Below are 22,968 nucleotides of genomic sequence, written 5' to 3'. Positions count from 1 at the left end.
ACCAACTCTACACTCCATCTTTGAGCCGTCAGTAAAGATGGTTGTGTCGAAACCTATCGACACGATGTCATCCTCCCAATCTTCTCTGGATGGGAAAATAACGCAGAAGTCAGTGTCTACCGAGATAATACCTGTGGGAATCAATTTCGTTGTGTTGCTGTGACCATAAGGTTTTGACAACCAGCTGTTTGACTCCTTCAGCCTAATAGGGCTGCAGGAAACTATGTATTTAATAAAAAGGTCGATTGGTAGAAGATCCAAAATAACGTTTAAGGTGTCCGTTGGGTAAGTACGCATGGCCCCTGTGATGCCCACGCAAGCTGTTCTCTGAACCTTCTTTAGCTTATCAATATTATAGGCTTTGCTAAGAGCAGGCCACCACACAATCGACCCATATGTTAAGATTGGCCGTACTACGGCTGTGTACGTCCATAAAATCATCTTCAACTGAAGTCCCCACTTTTTGCCAAAAGTTTTGCTGCAGGCGTAGAAGGCAACACAGGCCTTCTTAACCCGTACTTCAATATTTAGTTTTCAGTTTAGTTTAGGGTCGATTAGTGATAGGATTTGACCGTTGAGTCGGTACTTCGACGGTACTTTAGTTTTGGTGGTAAAGAGCAACAGTTCAGTTTTACTTTGGTTAACTCCTAGTCCACAACTCGTGGCCCAGCTGGTAACTTTCTTCAAAGCTGACTCCGTGATTTCACTAATCACAAAGGTGTACATTCCTGACACCAATAGCACCAAATCATCCGCGTAGGCTACCGCCTTCACTCCACATCTCTCTAATTTAACGAGAATTGTATCCATGACCAAAAGCAATAGAAGAGGCGAAAGGACACCACCCTAGGGTGTTCTCCTACTCACGTGTTTTGTTGCGATTTTATTGCCTAGAGTGGCTCGAATCTTCCTACCACTGAGCATGGAAATAATCCATTCTCGAATGAAGTCTTCAACACCGAACTTAACGAGCGATTTTTCTATCGATTCGGTAAGGACTTTGTTAAAAGCAACTTCTATGTCTAGGAACGTGGAAAGAGTAAATTCTTTATAATGGATTGTTTGTTCTACAGTACGCACTACCTAATGGAGGGCAGTCTGCGTAGATTTGCCCTTAAGATAAGCATGCTGAGAGCTTTCGAAAAGTCGTCCAACTAGGATTTCTCTAATATGGTAGTCAAGAATGCACTCCAAGGTTTTAAGCACAAAAGATGTTAAGCTTATTGGTCTGAAATCTTTCGCGGATTCGTGACCTCGCCTACCCACTTTCAGGATAAAAACTACTTTGACTTGTCTCCACGACATGGGCACATGTTTGAAAAGGAGGCATCCTTTGAAAATTTGTTCCAGCCATGGAGCTTTCACATCATGCAACTTTTGAAGATAACCATGCCTGGGGATTTATATGGAGGAAAAGTATTGATGGCCCACAAAATATTTTCTCTGGTTATACGGAATTGACTTGCTCCACATGAGCTACGTTTAGCTCTGTGGTTTCAAGCGGTTCGGGGTTATCACTCTCGCGTCTTTATCAGTAGCTCAAGAGATTCGGCTGGAGAGGCTATCCAGGTTCCATCAGGCTTTTTTAGAAATGAAGGATTACAATGTTCCTTCGATAAAACTTTGTTGAGCCTTGCGGAGTCCTTTATGTCTTCGATTGATTGACAGTATTCTCTCCAGCCTTGTCTTTTGGCTGATGACAGGCTTGCTTGTAAATTTTAAGAGAGTCTTTATACTGTTGTTAAAACTTATTTTTGTAGCAGATATTGAAAATTGTCCAAGTCATTTTCCTAAGACTGGACAGTTCTTAATTCCACCAAAAAGGAAGGGTTTTACGGCTATATTTAACAGGGCAAGAGACTCTAAAAGCTTTACTTATAGAAGTTTCAAAGGTTTTCACCTTTGATTCAAGGTCTCCTATCGATTTTGTGAGATTTGGTAAGTTGCTTAGTTTGGAATCAGCAATTTGACTGAATTTCTTCCAGTTGACCTTCCAGAAGTAAATCTCTGTTTTTCATCACAAATTCATTCTTTAATATTAATATACAAATGACCTCTTACTATAAGTTCAAACGGTTATTTCTTTACAGTTTAAAGAATTCCAAAAAGCTTTGGGGCTGAATGGAGAGATTGAGATGTGTAGATATTTATTCAAAAAATCATAATCATTATGAATTTGATAAAAAAATGTATCAGTATCAGAATTTGTTTCCTTGAATTTTTTAAAAGCTATATTGCGTTGATTTACCATGGAATCTTAATAGCTGAATCACAAACGAGTTCATCCATAGGAATTCAATGCACAATTCACAATGGAGCTTCAACCTCACGTTTCGTTTGACAATCGTAACGTAATGTTACGTAATGTGACTCCAAACGTTAAATCTAGTTCAATTTTCTGAACATTTTCTTCGTCTGACAGCTCAACAGCTGTAAACAAATGTCAAAAACAAAATATTTGCTAATAACAGAAATGTCATTCAATGCAACCTCGAAGCAGGCCTACCGTAATGCAGACGAAGCCGAAGCTGAAGCGTGTTTGTGATTCAGACATAAAAGATTTTCTTTTATTCTTTTTTAGGATGAACTCGCTAAACCCAATCTGTAAAATTTGAATAAGTAATCAGTTTTAAATAAATAAATCGGCCATTGCACTTATTTTTTGCTTTTAAAGTGTATCAAGCACAGCACAAAAATTGGAAAATTATCATACACAATGTATTGTTAAATGATATGTTGCGTTTTAACTTAGGCTTAAAAATACGTTTTTGGTTGTCTTCAACCATAATATTTTAAAAATTTGATATGGTAGACAAATTTAAAGGTAGCATTTGAATTCTTAATCCTTTAAAAAAGTATTGTTTTGTTTTTTCACTTAATGTAATACTGTCGACCAATGTTATGACTTGGATTTCTAAATTTCTATGCTTGAAATTAAGACATTTAAAAAACTAACTATCTGCCTTGCTCTGAAGCTGCGTTCAATGAATTAAGCTGTCTCGTATCATGTCATACAGGGTGGCGCACCAATTGTGCTACAATAATAAATTGAAATAACTTTTTTTTTAATCATTGTATTTCATTGTTTTTTTTATTGGATAGCAAATTCAATTTTATTTTAAATAGTTAATTGTTTTTAAAAATGAAAGACCACAAATGACCTCCACGCTCTTCCACACTTATGCGGCACTTGATCAAAAATTTTTCATTGCGGCCTGAAGGGTTAACGTTGGGATCGCCTCAATTATTGTCATGATAGACTGCTTCAATTATGCCAAATTCCTGGGTTTCCTGGGGACCAGCGAAAAGTGGAGTTACTGGAGATTTATCTTTCTGGAAGGAAATGCAATACGATGGGATACGTCTTCGGCGCAGTTCTAGGTTAAAAAACTCATTCAACATTTTTAAATAACGGTTCTCATTCAGAGTTACTGTTACACCGTTTTCTTCAAAGTAATATGGCTTCACAATACACATCATGGATCATTTCTGGATTAGATTCACTCCAAATACGACAATTTTGCTTGTTTACATTGCCGTTTAGGTCAAAATAACCCTCATCAGAAATAAACAAACAATAAATCAAAGTATTGTCTTCTTCGGCCATTGCAATCAATTTTCGTCAATATTCCGGGCGAACAGGAAAATTCCGAGGGTTCAACATTTAAGTCATCTTGAAGTATCTGCTGAAATGACCGTCTGCCAACACCAATTTGCCCCGAAAAGTTTCTATAGTCGAAACGCATGGAATTGCTTGTATTGCCGATGCTGTAGCGCCGATTGTATCCTGAACATGAATATTGGGAATGGTACAGTCTTCGTGCGAAGCTTTCACATTCGGCAACCATGTTCAACAACCCCATAATTGTCCATCTTCTCGGTGGAGTACCGCCAAATTCCCGCATATATTTCCTTTGGAAGGAAATGACAGACTGCAAAGCATGGTACCGTTGCACTATTCAAATCCTTTTATCAGTATCCCAAGAATCAACTTTGATAAATGAAAAAAAAAGCCGATTACTCACACAAAACAGAGTTATTAACTTCTCATAGGAAGTTATTGCAATGGGTCCGATTTGTCAAATTGAAAATTTTGACATTTCTCGACGTTTCAAGGTCCCTAGAGTCGAAATAAAAGATTTTTAGACAGATTTCTGTGCGTGCGTGTGTACGTACGTTTTTACGTCCGTACTTCTGTACGTTCGCGACGTTTTTTTCGTCGTCCATAGCTCAAGAACCAGAAGAGATATCGACTTCAAATAAATTTTGTTATATAGATAATAAAGCAGAAAGATGCAGAAAGGGCTCTCAAGAAAATTGCGTTGGTGGTTTTTTTACCATAGCAGTTTGAAAAAAAGGTGAAAATTTTGGTTTACCCTAAATATCTTACGAACCAAAAACGCTAGAGACTTGAATTAAATTTTATATAATATATTGTAACGTGATACCAAACAGGTATATTTTTTGAAAAAATCAATATAACGGTTTTTTTTATAAATCAATAAAACTGAAAAAAAAAATTTGTCACCTCCAATATTTAACGACTGAAATATGATTTCATCTCTAAAACAATTTTTTGCTACGAAGAATAATGTATTTGACATATGATAAAATTTTGAGAAAAATCTAATTGACAGTTTTTTTTATAAAAAATAAAACTCTAAAAAAAACATTAATCAAAGTTCGTAAAAATTGAATATCGATTCAAATATCTTTTCAAAAAATTGAAATTTTGGCTTCAAGCTTATTTTATCTTATAAGAAATAATGTTTTCAACATTTTTAAAAATGTTGAGAAAAATCGAATTGACAGTTTTTTTACAAAAAATAAAAACCTAAAAAAAATTTATAAAAGTTGGTAAAAATTGATTTTCGACTCAAATATCTTTTCAAAACTTTGAGATATTGGCTTTGATTTACTTTTATCATTTAAAAAATCTTGTTGTCAACATTCAGTTAAAGTTTGAAAAAATCGACTTGACAGTTTTTTTACAAAAAATTAAAAACCGAACAAAAAATTAACAAAAGTTGGTAAAAAATGATTTTAGGCTGAAATATCTTTTAAAAACTTTGAAATAATAGCTTCAAACTAATTTTATCTTATAAGAAATATTGTTTCAACATTTGGTAAAATTTTTAAAAAATTCAAATAGAAAGTTTTGTTTGCAAAAAATAAAACTCTGAAAAAAAAACAATACTAAAACTTGGTAAAAATTTACTTTCGGCTCAAATAGCTTTTCAAAAATTAAAAATATTGGCTTCAAACTTATTTTATTTCACAGAAAATATTGTTTTCAATATTAGGTAATTTGTATATAAAAATCTAACAGTCCGTTTTTTCATAAAAAAATAAAATATACTAAAAATAGTACGCAAATTTAGTAAAAATTGATACGAGTACATATGGACAAACTTTTAAGCAAGACAAATCGACAGACGGGATGGGAAGTTATCAGTGTAGGTCGCATCCCAGCCTCTTTTTATGTTTTAGTTTTGTAGCACAATTCGTGCGCCACCCTGTATATAAATAAATATTGTTCCACAAAAGCAATAGAATTGTAAAAATTTCACGAGCATTCAATGTAGATAAATACTAATTCATTATTGTAAAATAAAAACAGCAATAAAACTAAAAATAGGCAAACATTTTCGTTTACGATTTCGTCTTGTCATTTTAGCATATAACTGTTCGTTTTGTTTTAGCAGCGTAGGTTCTGGGTTAGTGAAAAAAGAAACTCTGGTAGTTCAATAAGTTATTTGTTTACTTTTCTACTCATTCTATTTAAAGAAACTTAAAAATTAGCTTTTTGTTTACATTTACTGCCAAGACAAACAACAATTGAACAATGAATTAAAAAAATACATCCAAAAAACCATTGATATTCGAATTTGTAAACATTTTAAGGGGCTCGTTACTCTATTACTGCATAGCGTATATTCTGTGCGAGTACATTTTCATCTATACTCAACAAATAAAACAACTTTTCTGAGAATTTAAAGTATATTCTTTTTATCTTTATCACCGCTGAATGTTTTATATATAAAAATATCTAAATATATACGTTTATAGGCAAGACTTTGTAGCTTTTTCATTATCTTTTAATTAGCGGTTTGCAAATTGAAACGGTTGATATAATTCGACTCTTGTGAGAAACACAATTGTAAAAATGGCATTAATGTATAGGTTCATTAACAATATGTATTGTCATACTGACAGTTGTTGTTTTTGTTGTTTTTAATAAAGTTCGTATCGTGATAATAGCTTATTGGGGAAAGTATCTACCGAGCTTTATTCAGTTTCGGATCGACAAAAATACACTGTAGTATTTGTTTTCTAAATATTCTTCGTTTTTAAGATAAAAAAAATTTAATCTATTTCAGAAACTTCGAAATTATTTAAAGTGATATTTTCAGAATAATAAAATAAATAATAAGCAAATTGAAACTTCATAAAAATTGACTTTTAAAAATATTTATTTGTGAATAAATTTATACATTACGTAATTGTGCATTTGTTCGAACTGAACTGAATATAAAACTAATCAAAAGGAGTGATTCATTTAAGTGAATAATTTTGTTAATTAGTGAATATGAGTTCTCGTGGTGTCCGAATTACGCTTGATGTCAGGAGAGCATCAACTTTAGATGCAGACCAATATACACCTGTTAATTCACATACGGGTAGTTCTCAATCGATAAAATCCTCGCCAGTCTTTGAACAAAATTTGAGTAAGTTTTGTAGTTCTTTTGAACATTATTGTACGAAAAAATTTGTAAAATGGGTAAAAGTTGTTTAAAATAATTATTATTTTTATAAGAAGCTTTATTTACCAAAAATTTAACATTGTTTTGAAATATGCACCGGATATTTTCGTCTGCGAAAAATGCATTTAAAGGTTGAAAAATGCTAAGTTAATAATCTTAATTAAAAATTTGTACAGTCAACTACAGTGGCTCCCACGACAAATTGGACGCAAAAAAAACAAATGTTCGCAATGCATTTTCTTCAAGAAGACGTATGGAGAACGTATAGACTTATAACAATTTAAACTTGTTTTGTTTTTATTTTAAATAAGCCAACATCGAAGGTGCCTTTAACAACGTGGACACATCTGCAATCACATCTGCACTAACATCTCTAAATGTATAGAGTTCGCTTCGGGAGTTAATCCATTTAATGCTTACTAGCAGAATAATTAACTCAAAACTGGGCAACTTTTCTAGCAGACCATTCGTTAGTAGAGGGACACCGCAAGGTGGTGTTTTACCCCCTCTCCAGTGGAACCTAGTGTGAATGAAATCCTAACTAGTCTGGATGCGGAGGGTTTCAGAGTGATAGCCTATGCGGATGACGTTGCTATAGCAGTTTCAGGAAAGCATCTTAACATCCTAAAAGAACTCATACAAAATGCCTTGAACAGACTAATACTTTGGGCTGATCGGTGTGGACTGGATGTTAACACACACAAAACCGATCTTGTCTTATTTTCGAGGAGATACAAAATTCCATTTGTCAACCATCCCTATATTAAAGGAATCCAATTAAAATTTTTCAGACGAGGATAAATACCTGGGTCTTGTCTTAGACAAATAACTAAATTGGAAAGGCAACGTACAGGAAAGAGTCAAAAAAGCTACTGTAGCTCTCTTTTCTTGCAAAAAAGCTATTAGAAATAAATGAGGTTTACAACCCAGAATCAAGCTTGGCTATACACATCGGTAATCAGACCGATTTTAACGTACGGAGTGGCAGTATGGTGGACTGCTTTAGAGAAAGGTATAAACAGGGATAAGTTAAATAAAGTCCAACGTTCAGCCTGCCTATGTATAAGCGGATAGCTTCGCACGACCCCGTCTGCGGCACTGGACACCTTGCTCTACCTTACACCTCTTGACATATTTAGCAAACAATTAGCTGCAAGCTCTGCTATTCGCCTCAAAGCTTCGTAGCAGTGGACTAATAACAACTTTGGCCACTCCGTAATTCTAAGGTACTTAGAATCAATTCCAAAGCACGCAGACTACACTATCTCCCAACTGCAATTCGACAGAAACTACCAGATTGCTATACCTACAAGATCTTTTTGGGAGAATAGGACATTCTTGGAGGATGAGTCAATCCATTTTTACACAGATGGGTCAAAAACGAAAGAGGAGGTTGGTGGAGGTGTGTAGTCTGAACGACTGAAATTAAGTCTCTTATTCCGCCTTCCCAATCATTGTGGGGTGTTCCAGGCAGAACTTTTGGCGATAAAGGAAGTCTTGTCCTGACTTAAAGAAAACGTGATATCGACATCTGATATCCGTATTTTCTCCGACAGCCAGGCCGCTATCAAATCTCTGGTCTCTGTCTCTACAAACTCTATAACAGTCCATAACTGTCGATCATCTCTAATGGAGATGGCACAACAGTTAAATATTCACCTTTGCCCGGTGCCGGGCCATGGAGACATTCCAGGGAACTGTAAGTCAGATGAACTCGCCAGGAAAGGTACAGTACAGTCCATCCTACCACTTTTGGCACGTACTGGCATACCAATCGCTACTTGTTAACTGGTGCTAATGTAAGACGCTGTGAGGAGGGCAGGCACCAGGTGGAACAACATCACCAAGCGTCAAGTTACAAAAAACATCTGGCCAACACTGGATTTAAAACGTTCAAGTGCTTGCTCTCTCTAAGCAGATCGCATATGAGCTCGATGAAAGGTGTCATAACCGAACACTGTCTAATAGGAAAGCACGGCACGAGACTAGGCGTATTTTCAAATGACTTTTGCAGAAGCTGTATGGACGAGAAAGAGGAAGAAACAGTTCTTCATCTCCTCTGCACATGCCCTGCTCTGGCTCGAAACTCAAGAATTACCTTGGAGAATTCTTCTTAAACGATCTTAATCATATCGGTATAATCAACCTCTCATGTTTCGTAAGGGACTCAAGCTGGTTCCATTAAGCTTAGGAGGAAACGGCATATTCCAACTCCCATAAGGCAGCATCTTACTGGACATTATATCCACATAAACGCGCTGGTCCATCGTGCCAATGATTTGATGTATGGGGCCGACACCAGCATATGAGAAACTGCCCCATGCCATCACTTTAGCACCTACATGCTTTACCGTTTCAATGGTGTACTGAGGCTTAAACTCGGAATTTTCTGGACGTCGGACGTATTGCTTAGAGCCAGTTCCACCGAATAAATCAATTTTGGTCTCGTCAGTCCACAAAATGTTTCGCCACTTCTCTGCAGGCCAATTAGCATGGCTTCTTGCAAATTTCAAACGAGCGGCTACATGTTTTTTTGTAAGCATCGGCACTTTTCGTGGACTGCGAGCGGAAAGATTGTGTTCCAACAATCGCCTTCTTATTGTTACGCTACTTACTTCCAGTTCTAGATTTTCCTGGATCATCTTAGAGGACGCAAAAGGATCCTTTCGGCTGTAGCGAACAATACGTCGACCGTCATTTTCACTCGTTTCTCGTTTCCGTTCCCGGGTTTCGACTTTTTTTTTCATATTTTACAGCATTGGGGATCATTTGGTCAGAGCACCCCAACATTAACTTTATATCCTTATAAGTTTTTCCTTCATTTCGCAACTTTTTTATGATTTCCCGTTTTTCGTCGGTGCAGTGCTTTCCTCGGCCCACTAAATAACCAAACTTGTTTATGTATTCGATATTCCAACTATTTAATGTTCCTATTTGAATTTAGTTACTTACTGTTATTTTGAATAGCCTGATTGAGAGTAAAGATCATTTGATCTCTGGTTACAAATGTAAACGGTTATGAATTCCAAACCAGTTCATTGTTTTATCATCTTTAATGTCCAGTTATACTTATCGGTAGAGAAATGGGCTGCTTACCAGTATACACATGGTAAAAAAAAACACTTGAGCAAATTTTCTAAAAGCACTCCTATTATTTTGAACACAGCTGTAAGTAAAAGTCTTCCGTAATACAGGATTGATAATTTTATTAGCATTTGTCAGGAAAAGTACCTTTACAGAGTTACTATAGTACAAAAGGAGTTAGTGTCCGAATATGTGTGAGAGCTTAAATTAAGGAGTTTTGTTTGTTGTTTTTATTTATTTGATAATATGTAACTTGAAATTCAGTTCTTTTTAAACTTAATTTGAACTTTAATAAGATAAAAATGATGATTAAGTTCAACTACTTCTATTCATTTTAAAGGAGAAATGGCATTGCGAAAACTTAAATTCTTTGTCCGAATAGTTGTGGGAACCATTGTACGAGGTGTGTTCAAAAAGTACCCGGAATGTTCGTTTTTTTTTCAACAAAATATTTATTAATTCGTTTACAATTTTAAAGTAATTTACAATTTAAAAGTAGCCTCCCCCCTCCCATACATAATACACTTATGCCAGTGTTTTTTCCAATCTTCGAAGCACTCATGTTATTCACTTTTTGATATGTCCTTGAGCATTCTCAGCGATTCGGCCTTTATTTCTTCAATCGAGTAAACACGCCGTCCTTGCATGGGTCTCTTCAACTTTGGAAACACGAAAAAGTCTCACGGAGTCATATCTAGTGAATTTGGAGGTTGGGGCATGACTACGGTATTGTTTTTGGCCAAAAAATTACGAACAAGCAACGACGAGTGAGCAGGTGCGTTATAGTGGTGCAAAAGCCATGAATTGTTTTTGCATAAATCTGAGCGTTTTTTTCGAATGGCTTCACGCAAACGTGGCATAACTTCAAGGTAATACTCCTTATTAACCGTACGACCTTGTGGTAAGAACTTTTGATGTACTATGCCATTATAATCGAAGAAAACAGTAAGCAAAACCTTCACATTTGATAGAACTTGATGTGCTTTGTTCGTTGGTGACGTTGGATGCTTCCTTGGTGATTGGTTTGATATCATAACCGTACACCCATGTTTCATCACCAGTTATGACCTTTTCAAGCAGACTTGGATCGTCGTTGACTTCATTTTACAGCTTCTGAGCGATTGATTTTATTGTCAAACATTGTCAAACACGTCAAACTGTAGCAACTACCACAGACAAAGTAAACAGTGAATATAGCTGAAAATTGCATCATACTTTAGGAAAATATAAACCAACACAATACAAAACAAATTTTGACATTCGGACTCTCCAGACCCACGAAATTTAAAAATTCCAGGTACATTTTGAACACACCTCGTATGCTTAGTATAGCAACTTTGTCATTTGAAAAGAAGGAGACATTGCGTTAAATCCGGTATTTTTGGTTTTTTGGTTAATTGTCCTATTTGGAAAGTATCAAGCATAGAGGAAAATAGAATCAAAATGAAGAAAATGTTGTCAGGTGTCATAGAGTGTATTATTTGGAAACAAACTAGCCCATGTGGATTAAAATAGGCAATAACTGAAAAAAAAACTAAGGTTTTTCCCGGTCTTGTAAATTTGCTGTAATGTTGCCACCTAGAGGTCAAAAACCTGGATGTATTTATAAGACCGAAACGTCATGAATACCTACAAAACAAATAGGATCTACCGCATTTAGTACAACGAATCTTTCTGTCAAAAAGACTACTTGACTAAAAAAAAGTGTAGAATATGTACATAATTGTTTCCAATTTCGTCAAGAACTAAAATATATTTTTAGACTCGGCTTTTTGGTTTTTAATCAATAATTCACAAGGATATTGATTACTGAGAAAATAGCACTTAATAACAGACCAAAAATTTGTTTTGTGTAAATAATAATTTTTCGGACGTTTTTAAGTTTGAGATTTAAAATTATTTTGTTTTTCTAAAAGCAACATACATAATGTATTTTAAAAAGTTACTACAAGAATGGATCTCTGGCTTTGAAAAAAAGTTATACCGCAATAATGTAGGTGTTTTCGTTGTTTTCCAATCTTTGTGATTTTACATGTCAAATCACTTTTCCGAAAAATTAACGCTTGCGCTTAGCAGGAGGGAAATTCAGCTAGGTTCTACGTTTCTCTTTCACTCGAATAACATTTAAACCGGATCAAAATATTAATTGGAGTTCTGAAGTTCACTTTCATCCATATTTTTGTGGAACTCAACCGAATTGAACTTGATTTGAATTAGAGAAAATTGTTTGAAACAGCAGTACTTTCACTTAAGGGAAATAAATCTTAACTTCTTTACGTAGTGCACTTGGATCGTAAGAAGTTATAGCTTTTACTTTGTATAGTTAAGTATACAAACAAAACATTTCAAATGATTTTTCAGTAAGCAAATGTCTTCTTTATAACACTTCGAGTAAGACAATGATCTTTTAAAAACTGAAACATTAAACAAATAAGCTTCAACACCACATTTTATCCGAAACTATATATTATCGTTAACTTCTTATCGCAAAGAATAAATTACGACAATCGACTGAACTTCACTTTAAGTTATTTCGAAAAGTATTCGAAGTTATGATAGTCGAGTCAAATTAGACGAAACAAGGGGTTCATCTCGGAAAAATTCCCAGCTGGCTGAAGTTGTTACACATCTTTTTTATATTGTGGTTTACAATGTGTAAAAAGTCGACCTCGATATCATGTTCTATAAACAAATTGTAGAGAAGGTAATTATCTACAAAAATGGTCTTCTAACATTTTCACATCAAGTTGATAGTTTTTCCGTTATAAGACCAACAAAGTGAACACTTTTAATGAAATATGATTTTTTCGCTAAAAACAAGCAGTTTTTCGGCACCATGCATAGCTAAAATAAATTTAATTCCATGTTTGAAAATGTCTTGAACGGAGCAATTTTGTTTTTTTAACACTGCTGCTGCACTTTGAAGGTCTGGACGATTTCCTTATAGTTTTAAAAGTTTTACCTTTCCTTTATTAAAAAATGTAGATGTCGTATCACATCCTGTAAAAGCGTGCAAAAATAAAATATGTTCTCTACCAAAATTGTAGTGATCCATGCCATTAGTAGATGAGTATATTTCTGTGTCAACTTTTCCTTTAAAAGAAAAATTTGTTTTTGCGACGGAGTGCGTGCTATTAGTATAACTAAGATATCTACGTCCTCTCCAACAATAATAGTTTTCCGAGTGTATGCTTCTTCAGTTTCGGTTTCTATAATAAGTACGTCAGCATCGTCTTGAGCTTGTTTTGAAACTACACTAACATTTTCTAATTTTTGCATCAATGTAGAAATAAATCTGTTTTTATTCGATCGATTTGAAAGAAACTTTTCTCGACTTATAGGCACTTTCATTGTTTCAGACCGTCGCGTCGCGGTCGAAACTGTTCCATCGCCTTTATATTTTTTACTATTATCGTTATATCCATCGAATACAACAATTACATTGGACCCAAAATGTTTTTTTTTTTAAATATGCAATATATTTATTAAATATGCATTGAAAAGTATCATCTTGATATAACACGATGCAAAAAAAAATCCACCGTCGATGATATAGGTAGCAGTTGAAAAATCCATTTCGTAAAGACGGACCGAACACAACTAAATACTCATCTACTGCAATGGGCCGGTCCAGCATATGATTGTCGAAGACAGCTGCGTCTATTGTTACTAAAAGGTCGATATTAACGCAAAGGCTGCTTGTTTTTAGCGAAAAAATCATATTTCATTAAAAGAGTACACTTTGTTGGCCTTATAACGGAAAAACTATCAACTTGACGTGAAAATGTTAGAAGACCATTTTTTTTAGATAATTACCTTCTCTACAATTTGTGTATAGAACTTTTTTTGTACGACCAATAAAAAACGAGATATTAAAAAAAGGCCAATTCCGTGACCTTTGACCTCGAATAACCTTTGACGCGTACATGATATCGAGGTCGACTTTTTACACATTGTTAACGACAATATAAAAAAGATGTGTACCAAAATTCAGCTAGGTGGGAATTTTTCCTAATTTGCCTGGACTATGAAATCATTAAGAAGTTATGAATATAAAGCTGATAGACTTTCCACCCCATGCCATACTACTTTTTTCATCTTTTGGTCCAATTTTATCACACTTTGCAAATTGTCTTTTTTGTTATTCCAATAAGAATTCCTCGTTTTTTTGTAAAAAAAAAAACAACTTATTTAAGCGTTTTTAAACATCAGTATTTTGAAAATCTTCAGGCACACTTATAGGCTCAAATTGTAGTTAAATTAATAAATTGGGTGGTGCAACAGACCGTTGAGAAGTATGGTGTAGTGAGTTACAATTTTCAACCATTCCTGTGAGCGAGTAATATTTTACACCAACTCCGAACGCTTAATTTGGAAAAAAGTACTCTAAGAAGACTTTACTTCAAATGAACTAGATCTACTTCTTTTTTTTTCAAATAAACTAAAAATCTACTTCTTACTTCCCACAATCATCAAAATATTGAAATCTACTTCATTTTTAAGATCTGTCTTTCTACCTACTTCAATTTTAGTAAACATAAACGGAATCTACTTCTTTTTTCTCCTTATCACTCTTGTATGTAGTTTTAAAACTTTGTAGAGAATAAAAAGTGAGGTTCCGTTTTACTTACTTTTTCTAGTTTAACCCTTTTGTCATTTTTACTTTCGACATACATATGTATATAACCTGTATTCAGGTTTTTCAAATTCGAATTCGGGATTTTAATCAAACATGACATTACGATGGTAGATAAGACGAGCAAAGTGGGTCCCCCGATTTTGTCGGTTTGTCTGTATGTCTTTCCTGTTTTTTCAAACTAAAAATACCAGTAGTCCCAATACAAATTTGTACGGTCAAAAATCGATGATTCGAATTTTTTCAAAAAGAAACCTATAATTTATTTTTAAGTTTTGCTAAGATTTGTGTTCTTAGTTTGGTTTCTTTCTATATAAAAAAATATTTTTGTATTGCCCCAAAAGGGTACCTCAAAGAAAACCATTATTTTGTGTTTTAGTTCTTTCAAGAACTAAACTATTTTGTTTTCTGTCAAAAATGTCATTGTTTTTATTTTTAATTTTTTTTCGAAATTTGTTATCTTGAAAATGGGTCATCATTTTTTACAAAATTAAAATGCAAGACGTCTAATATTAAGTTCAAAACCATATACCAAAAATATTTTTAAACAAAAATTCAAAAACGGTTCTCAAATACAAATTTAGGTTTTCTTGAAAAATCAAATGGCATTTACATTTTTGAAAACTAACTTTTTTGCAGGTACATTTTAGTTCTTAAAATACAGGTAATATTTTCAAACAGACTTTTTTGGATACATGAGCCTGGTTCGCATGAACTCGTTCATTTTATTTCTTTTCTGTTAACGTTTTTTTTGTTAACTTTTGCTCTAGTGTTATTTTGGATTTGATTTTTTGTCTTCAATATGAAAAGATATTTTCAAGTTGTCCAAAAACAAAGATAAAGGTTTGTTGATGTACTGAAATCGTATTACGATTACAATAACTATTTCTTGTAGAACTCGCCCTTTGCAATCAAAACATCCTAAAGTCATTTCATTTGACCATTCGATGCCAACAAATAAATAAATTGGGTGGCGCAAGGGTCCGTTGTGAACCAGAGCCTAGTGACTTACAACTCGCAAACATTCCTGTGTGCGAGTAATGTTTTCAGGAATGGAAGGGACCTACAATTTTAGGCAGAATCCGAACGGCTAATTTGAGAAAGCACTTTTTCATGACAAGAATTACTCTTGAAGGAATTGTCAATTCCTCGCAAGAGGCAGTACCCGCGAAAATTATTTTTTTTTAAATTAAGGTGGCACAGGCAGGGATTGAACCCAAGACCCCTTGCATGGCAGTCCAACGCACTTTTTTTTTTTATTATTCATTTTTATTAATTCATTCTTAAACCATTCTTAAAGCTTGACAAAAATTCATAAAACTAGCCTAATTATCAATAACTTACTACTAACTTAATTGTCCCATACGGACACTCTAAGTAAAACTATAACACTTAAAACTAATGCCTTTCGGCCCTTAAATCTATTTAACTTCAATTTAAATTTTATTTATTTTGTATTTATTAGAAAATTATGAAAAAAAAAACTAATATCAAGGTCCTTTTTTATTTTTACTTAAAATAAGGTCCTTAATATAAAACTTAAAGCTAACTTAAACTACTTATTCTACCTATAAACTACTTAAAACTAGAACAACCACAGCAGCAATCTAACGTTTTTTGTTTTTTATATTTTATTGTCTTTTTTATGTTTTTTTTTAAATTTTTTTTTATATTTTTTTTATATTCCATGTTTTTTTTTGTTTTTTTAATTTTAATTTTTTTTTGTATTTTTTTTTTGTGTGCCACCATGCTTATTCTACTTAAAACTAAACCCTATAACTATAAAACAAGTATGTAAGCCGGCCAAGGCTTAAAACCCCATCCCGACTACCCACTATCAAGTGCCGATTGAAGCCACCAAAACTGGTTCTCCTGCTTCACCCTATCAGTTCGGTCCCGTTCGGACACAGCCCTACTGAACCGAAAGAGCTCTGCTCCGCCTTGTCCCGATTGTACAGGAGTCGCCTATCCACGGTTCTTCGTCTGACGTGGTAGATTAACGGAACTGTCAATCTATCCTGTATCAGACCGCATTTGTCTACCTCTAGTGGAATGAAGCCGCTCAAGCGTGCACTCTCGTCGTTCGGATAGAACGCCCGAAAATTAAATTGTTGGTCGAAGACATAACTCTTGAAATGTGACCTCGAACGAGTTTTATCACGAAATTGTCATGTCTTTTGATTCGAGCCCCCTTGTATACGACCTTGTTGGAATAGTAATGCACATAAGACGATGCGGCTGTTCGATATAAGCCGGTACACCATCGTAAACACTGCCGCTCGAACACCCGAAACTTCTCCATCTGGGAAGGGGCAACGTTGAACCACACAGGTCAACCATAAACGATCATTGGCCATATAAGGGCCATGTAGCAAATTACCTTCACTCTGGGGTCAAGCCGACTGCTAAAAAACAGCCGTTTCTTCAGAGCAAAAGCTCCTCTGGCCCTGGTCAGAGCAGCATTTATATGTCTGTCGAAATATAAATACTGATCTAACCAGATACCGAGGTACTTCACTACACTTTTGCTCGCTAATGGCTGCCCGTGAAGATCAACGATGACCATCTTGCGCCAATTCTTACATGTATCCCTCGTGGCCCTATCCAACGGAGTCCGGAACAGAATTGTCTCTGACTTCTGGACATTTATTTTCAGTTTCCAGTCGTCGCAATATCGCTGAATCTTGTCGAAATCACGCTGCAAGAGAATTCTAATAACCTCAACCTTTCGGGCCGTTCCGTACGCAATTAGATCGTCGGCGTACGCAATTGCCTTTGTAAGACTACCTATCAGATCGCTGGTGTAAATGCTGAAGAGAATCGGCGAATTCACCGCTCCCTGTTGAAGACCATTTTTAATTGTGAATGTTGTGGTAGAAGTTACATTGTCATTTTTGACAACAAGCTTTCTATATATACAACAATGGCTTGCTTATGCCAAGCCTGCTCAGTTTTAGGTAAAGACCCTCTAACCATACGGTGTCAAAGGCCTTTTCCAAATCAACCAGAACAGCACCTGTGCCAGTCCAACGCACTAACCATGCCACGGGTACTACGAACCGAACAACCAAGAATTAATTTAAGAAATGTAACATTAACATATTGAATTATATAATATGAAGGCTTAAATAATTCTAGTTTTTTTAAATTTGTATTTATTGAAATAATGTAATTTAAAAATATGTGGAATAATATGAAAAAGTTAATTAATTTGCCTTAAAATTGTGGCCATCATCATAAATGAGTTACCGAAAAATTAGAACTAACGGATTTAACGCTTGGTCTGTAAGGCCTTAAATGAATTATGAAGAATTGGCTTTGGCATAGGCCATATTTTCAATAGAAAAGAATTCTTGACTGATCTTATGATTTGATGATTAGGCGGTTAAATAAATATAAATAAATAATAAATAAATGGGAATAATATTGCATCAAGTCCTACAACTGAGAATCTCAATAATTGCCTAGCATAAGCTTAAATTTGGTTCTCTGAAACTACATAAATATTTTAAATCTTATGGTTTTCTTCGTGCTCAAAATTGCAGAGCGTATCTAATATCTTGGATTTGTTTTTCCAACTTTTAATTTAATTTAATTTAATTTAATTAAATTCTTATATCTTTATCGCATCCCCATCGATAACTTAATTGTAATTATCTTTTATATAGCATAATACTTTCGCTTCTTGTCTTCGGCCAACAGATTGTACTTAACTATTTCATTCTTGTAAATAATCTTAAAATTAATGTACTTTTATATAATTATGGATTGAAGATTATATAGTTTTAAGTATTTTTCAAATGAAATAAAGAAATAAATAAAAAAAAAATAAAAAAAAAAATCACAGAACTATCAACAACATTTCTAATACAAATTTCTCACTTTTTCGGTTAGAAATCTAAGAACAGAATTTTTAATGATTCACTTTCTCAAGAACTCTCTATCTCACATTTAAAAAGGTGAACATAAAAAGAAAGCTAATTTGATTGCTTGATTGCTAAGTGAATATTAAAAGTTAATTATTTAAGTCTGCGCTGTGAATAAGTCTGGGAAAAATTCTCAGAAATCTTGGAGACATAAGTTGGTATTTTATATCCTTGATTATATTTTCACAATTTGTTCTATTAGTTAAGTATTAATCAATAATTTTTAATTGTTAAATTTGTGAGATTTTTTATTGATAGAATAAACCAATTTATTCTTGATCATAATCTTAATGAAATTTTTGTTAGAAATGTAAATTAATAGTTTATTCTGAATGTTAGTTAAAAGATGGAAGGTCGTCTAAAAATTCAGATCTTTAAATTAATTGCCCGATACTTTCTTAATTATTAGTTGGATGTGCTTGAGTTTCCGAAATCCCTCGTCTATGGCTCTCAGTTTATCAGTTAGATACTGTCGTAAATTAAAACTTTAAATTGTTTTGCAAGCTAGAACTCAATTATTCGATATTGTGTTCAATCAGTGAAATTGATATTTGATGAGGTAAAGCAATGATATTAGGCGTCTTTCAGAGGCTAATTAGGCGAACTACACCATAACCCACCACGAAATTGATTTTTTTAGAAAACAGAAATTTAGATTGAAACAAATAAAAACAAACTTTCACGTTTCTTTCAGCAATTACAACTGTGACACATACCATTTAATTTTTCAAAATATTTATAGTTTCTAGCGCCAATCAAGACCCACAAAAGCTCTCTTGTTGACGATGGATGTACTGTACATTGTACATAGACAAATCGCTTTTGGCATTTAACCAATTAAATATTTTAGTCATTAATCGCCTTCACGGCGATCTGTGTCCTTTACTCTTGTTGTTTTGTCAAATTCCTTTTGAAGAACATAATTACGTTTATCACTTTGTTGAATTTTAAGAAACTAAACTATAAACTTTTTCATTACAAATAATTGAAATACTACTGTATTTTATAGACCGAATCGAATTAATTAATTTACAAGATTTATTGCCATTCAAGACAAGCAAAAATCTTAATTGGGTTACTTTTTGCTACAAAGTATATTTTTTCTTATATACATTTATTTATGTGTATGCAATTATAAATGGTGAAGATCTTATCATTCTGCGAGGAATGGTCCCACCAAGAGTAATAACACTGATCGACAAGGTTTCTTTTCATGGGAATCAAATTGCACTTTTTCAATCGGTCTTAATCGGCCTTAACTTAAATCCCACTTCAAAATTGCTCCATCAAGTTTTTGAGATACTACTTTTTAAAATAAAAAAACACATTCAAGGGTTTTTCAGGCTTTTTAAATTCACGAAGTAGCTTTTTTCACTTAAATTCGTAATGGTTTTCCAAATCTAAATCTATTTCTTCGATATTCAGTTCAAAAATTTAAAGTATTTCATAAAATATTTTACGTGTCTCAAATTAATCTCATAATTAAATAAAATGCACGGCTGGGTCCTGTATGCAAAAAGTCTGTTTAAAAAACTACCTATATACTCGTACGATTTTAAAATATACCTGTCTTCGATTCGCGCGATTCATCCCAAGACACAACTCATCCTACGACATTTCATCCCGGAAGTACTCGTAAAATATACTTGTAAGCGTACTTAACGAAAACAAGTGTTTGTGTATTCAACTATTTTGTTCAAAGCTTGTTCCTTTGGTAAGATTTATTTTAATTTCATATAAGAAGAACCAGGATGGAAAATAAATTATCTGAAGATAAGAAAGAGGCAGAACATGTATGTTTAAATTGTAAAGCGATCGCCTATTGGTTGTTTAGTTAGGTAGGTGTCTAAAACGGATAAAGAATAGTTCATTGGCGTTCTCAGCCACTCAGCTAACGAGTTTGCCATTTTTCAATTATTGCTTTCGCTTTCGCCTTCTTCGTTTTGAATTCGACCAATTAACGAACTCGAAGGCTGAATTGAAATGTAATAATGTTTGTTGGCGAGTTGAAATCCGATTGCTTTGTTTTTGTCGGATTCACAGGCGAAAGAGTGTTCATTATTGTTCGGTGTTCGATTTCGTGGATTCTTTCTTGATTACAATTATATAAAATGTGAGTTAGTTTTATTTTAATTTTCTTATAATTTATTCACTATACAAAATAAAATATAACATTTGGCATAAACCACCGCAAATTTCACAAATTCAATCAAAACAAAACAAATTATGTTTGGAAAGCTGTCAAAAAGAGCAAAAGTCATGGTACCCGTGGTGATATTCTTGATAAATGAGTTGTATAAATTATATTAAGACACAATTTTCAATTTATGTTTTGATTTATTAAAGTTTAAGTTTATTTAACAAATTAACACAAGAAAAACAGAAAAATATCCTTCAAGAAACTTAAAAAAGTTAAAATAAATGTATAAGTCCCTAACAACAATAGTGCAAAAGTCTCGGTACCCTGGAAGGACAAGATAATTTAATTCGGTTTCGAATCTTTTTTGTTAAGAATGTAATTACCTTATATTTTGTGGGAAAACCTTTGAGCCTAATAAACTCTTTTAAGCGATTGATTTGGCATAGAGTTCACAAGTTTTCGCGTGACCCTATTAATTCCCATTCTGATCCCAGGAGCTCTTTAAGGTGGGTTTTGCTCGTTATATTGTGTTTTCGAAGTCGTTTCTCTAAGACATCCCATAATTGTTCTATTGGGTTAAGATCTGGACTTTGGTAGGGGGGGCGATGTAGGTGTAACTAGCATGTGGGGCGTGTTGTAGGCGATCTACAACTTTACATTTGTAGCCGTATCCTTGGGATCGTTATCCTTTTGGAAGTGATATGTGTCTACGATCCCAAGTTTCTCTGCACTTTGTCGTAAGTTTTGTTTTAAGATGTTCAAATAAACCTCCTTATTCATAATTCCATCAATTATTGTCAAATTCCCGACACCACTGGATGACATACACCCCCATATCATTACACCACCGCCACCGTGTTTCACAGTTTTAATTGTGTTTTTAGGATTCAAAGCTTCGCCTTTTTTCCTCCACACTCTAATCCGCCCATCTGAGCCAAAAATGTTGAATTTCGACTCATCTGAAAATATTACGTGGTCCCAAAATTCATTTGATTTATTTTTATAATCCTTTGCAAAGTCCAGTCTTTTTTTTTATTATCACTTACGAACGGCTTTTTACGAGGTGTGCACGACTTAAACGCAGATTTTTGGAGCGATCTTGCAACTGTCCACGGAGAAACTGTTTTATTTAAACTAATCTGTATATCGGTATTATTATACTCGCGATTTTTCGTTCATCTCTTTCTGTAAGCTTGCGTGGACGACCAGACCTGACTTTATTTTCGATTCGGTTTTCTTTATTGTAACAATTAATCACGTTTTGTATGGTAGATTTGGGCCGCCCAACTATTTTATTAATTTCCGCATAACTTTTACCTTGCTCATGGCAATTAATAATAATTTGATGCTCATTTACCGTTTTAAACAACAACATTTTTTTAACCTTAACCTGCACGACCGATCGCTTTCTACTGATTGACACACACATGTCATATTACAACCGTCATGCAAAAAAAAAAACAAAGGCAACAGGACCGTTACAAATTTAAACAGTTAAAACTAGTAAAGTGTAAAGTACCTAGACTTTTGTACTACTTTTTTCATAGATTTCAAGGTTTTATTTTTTTTTTGCTAGAAAATGGAATTTGTTTTTGATTTTTTTCTATTGGTAAAACAAAGAATAAGGTTTTATCATAATAAATAACTTCATGCATGAAAATTAAGTCCTTAAGTTTTCTTTTCTTTCAAAGCTTTTAATGAGAGCACTTTGAGTACTATGACTTATGCTCGCCACTATAGGAGAAACTATTTTCGGTTCGCAGCGAATTCGTTACTAAGAAAATACGACCCGAGTCGAATTTGAAACGATCCGCTGCGAACCTCATAATCAGGCCCCATATCATTAAAATCAAAGTTCAAAATCAAAATAAGCACTTAATATTAACACCAATGTTTTTAAAGTCAAGGTTTGCTCAAAATTATATATAGAGTGGAATAAAGACTCATTTCTACTTAGAACTTCCAGAAACTATGTAAGATACTGAAATGATTAAAATTGTATTAGGAGACAAAGATTTGTACTTTGTAGAATCATCATAAAATTTATTAGAAAGAGATATTTGGAGTTTTGACTTAGCCTTAAAATCAAAGATTTTGGTTGTTTTAAACATTTTTAAAGAGACATATTTTAAAAACCTGATGTTTTTAGGCGATATTGGAACTGGCCATCGCAGTCCTTTAAATAAATATTATTTCGTATAATATATATTCCATTGGAGATTTTCGGATGTTTAAAAAACTGAGGAGCTGGTTATAGTTATTTTTTATTATTTTTGGACACGTTAAGGAGCTTTATTTTATTTATTTTATTTTTAGCAAAAATGGATGCAAAAAGATGAAATCTAATCTCGAGTATTTTTTTGAAAAGAAAACAATGTATTTAAAAATAATTTTATTTGATAAATAAATTTAAAAAAA

General features: G+C 33.7%; 1 protein-coding gene across 4 annotated transcripts in view; it reads left to right on the top strand.

Moving 5' to 3' along the window:
• Nucleotides 1–22,968, top strand: part of LOC129948440 (AMP deaminase 2) — a 108,473-nt gene that overhangs the window by 28,352 nt on the left and 57,153 nt on the right. The window contains exon 1 of one of the 4 annotated variants that reach the window (XM_056059442.1): nucleotides 6,347–6,728. The exons of 1 other annotated variant lie outside the window; for it this stretch is intronic. In XM_056059442.1, coding sequence (XP_055915417.1) covers nucleotides 6,590–6,728 — 139 coding nt within the window. In that variant the 5' untranslated portion in view covers nucleotides 6,347–6,589. Of the gene's footprint in view, nucleotides 1–6,346; nucleotides 6,729–22,968 lie in introns of those variants that run through there. 2 more of the 4 variants (XM_056059444.1, XM_056059445.1) reach the window with 2 other exon arrangements.

The sequence above is a fragment of the Eupeodes corollae genome, chromosome 2 (assembly GCF_945859685.1).
Source record: "Eupeodes corollae chromosome 2, idEupCoro1.1, whole genome shotgun sequence".
Classification (NCBI taxonomy): Eukaryota; Metazoa; Arthropoda; class Insecta; order Diptera; family Syrphidae; genus Eupeodes; species Eupeodes corollae.
This window is presented reverse-complemented; position numbering and strand designations above follow the sequence as displayed.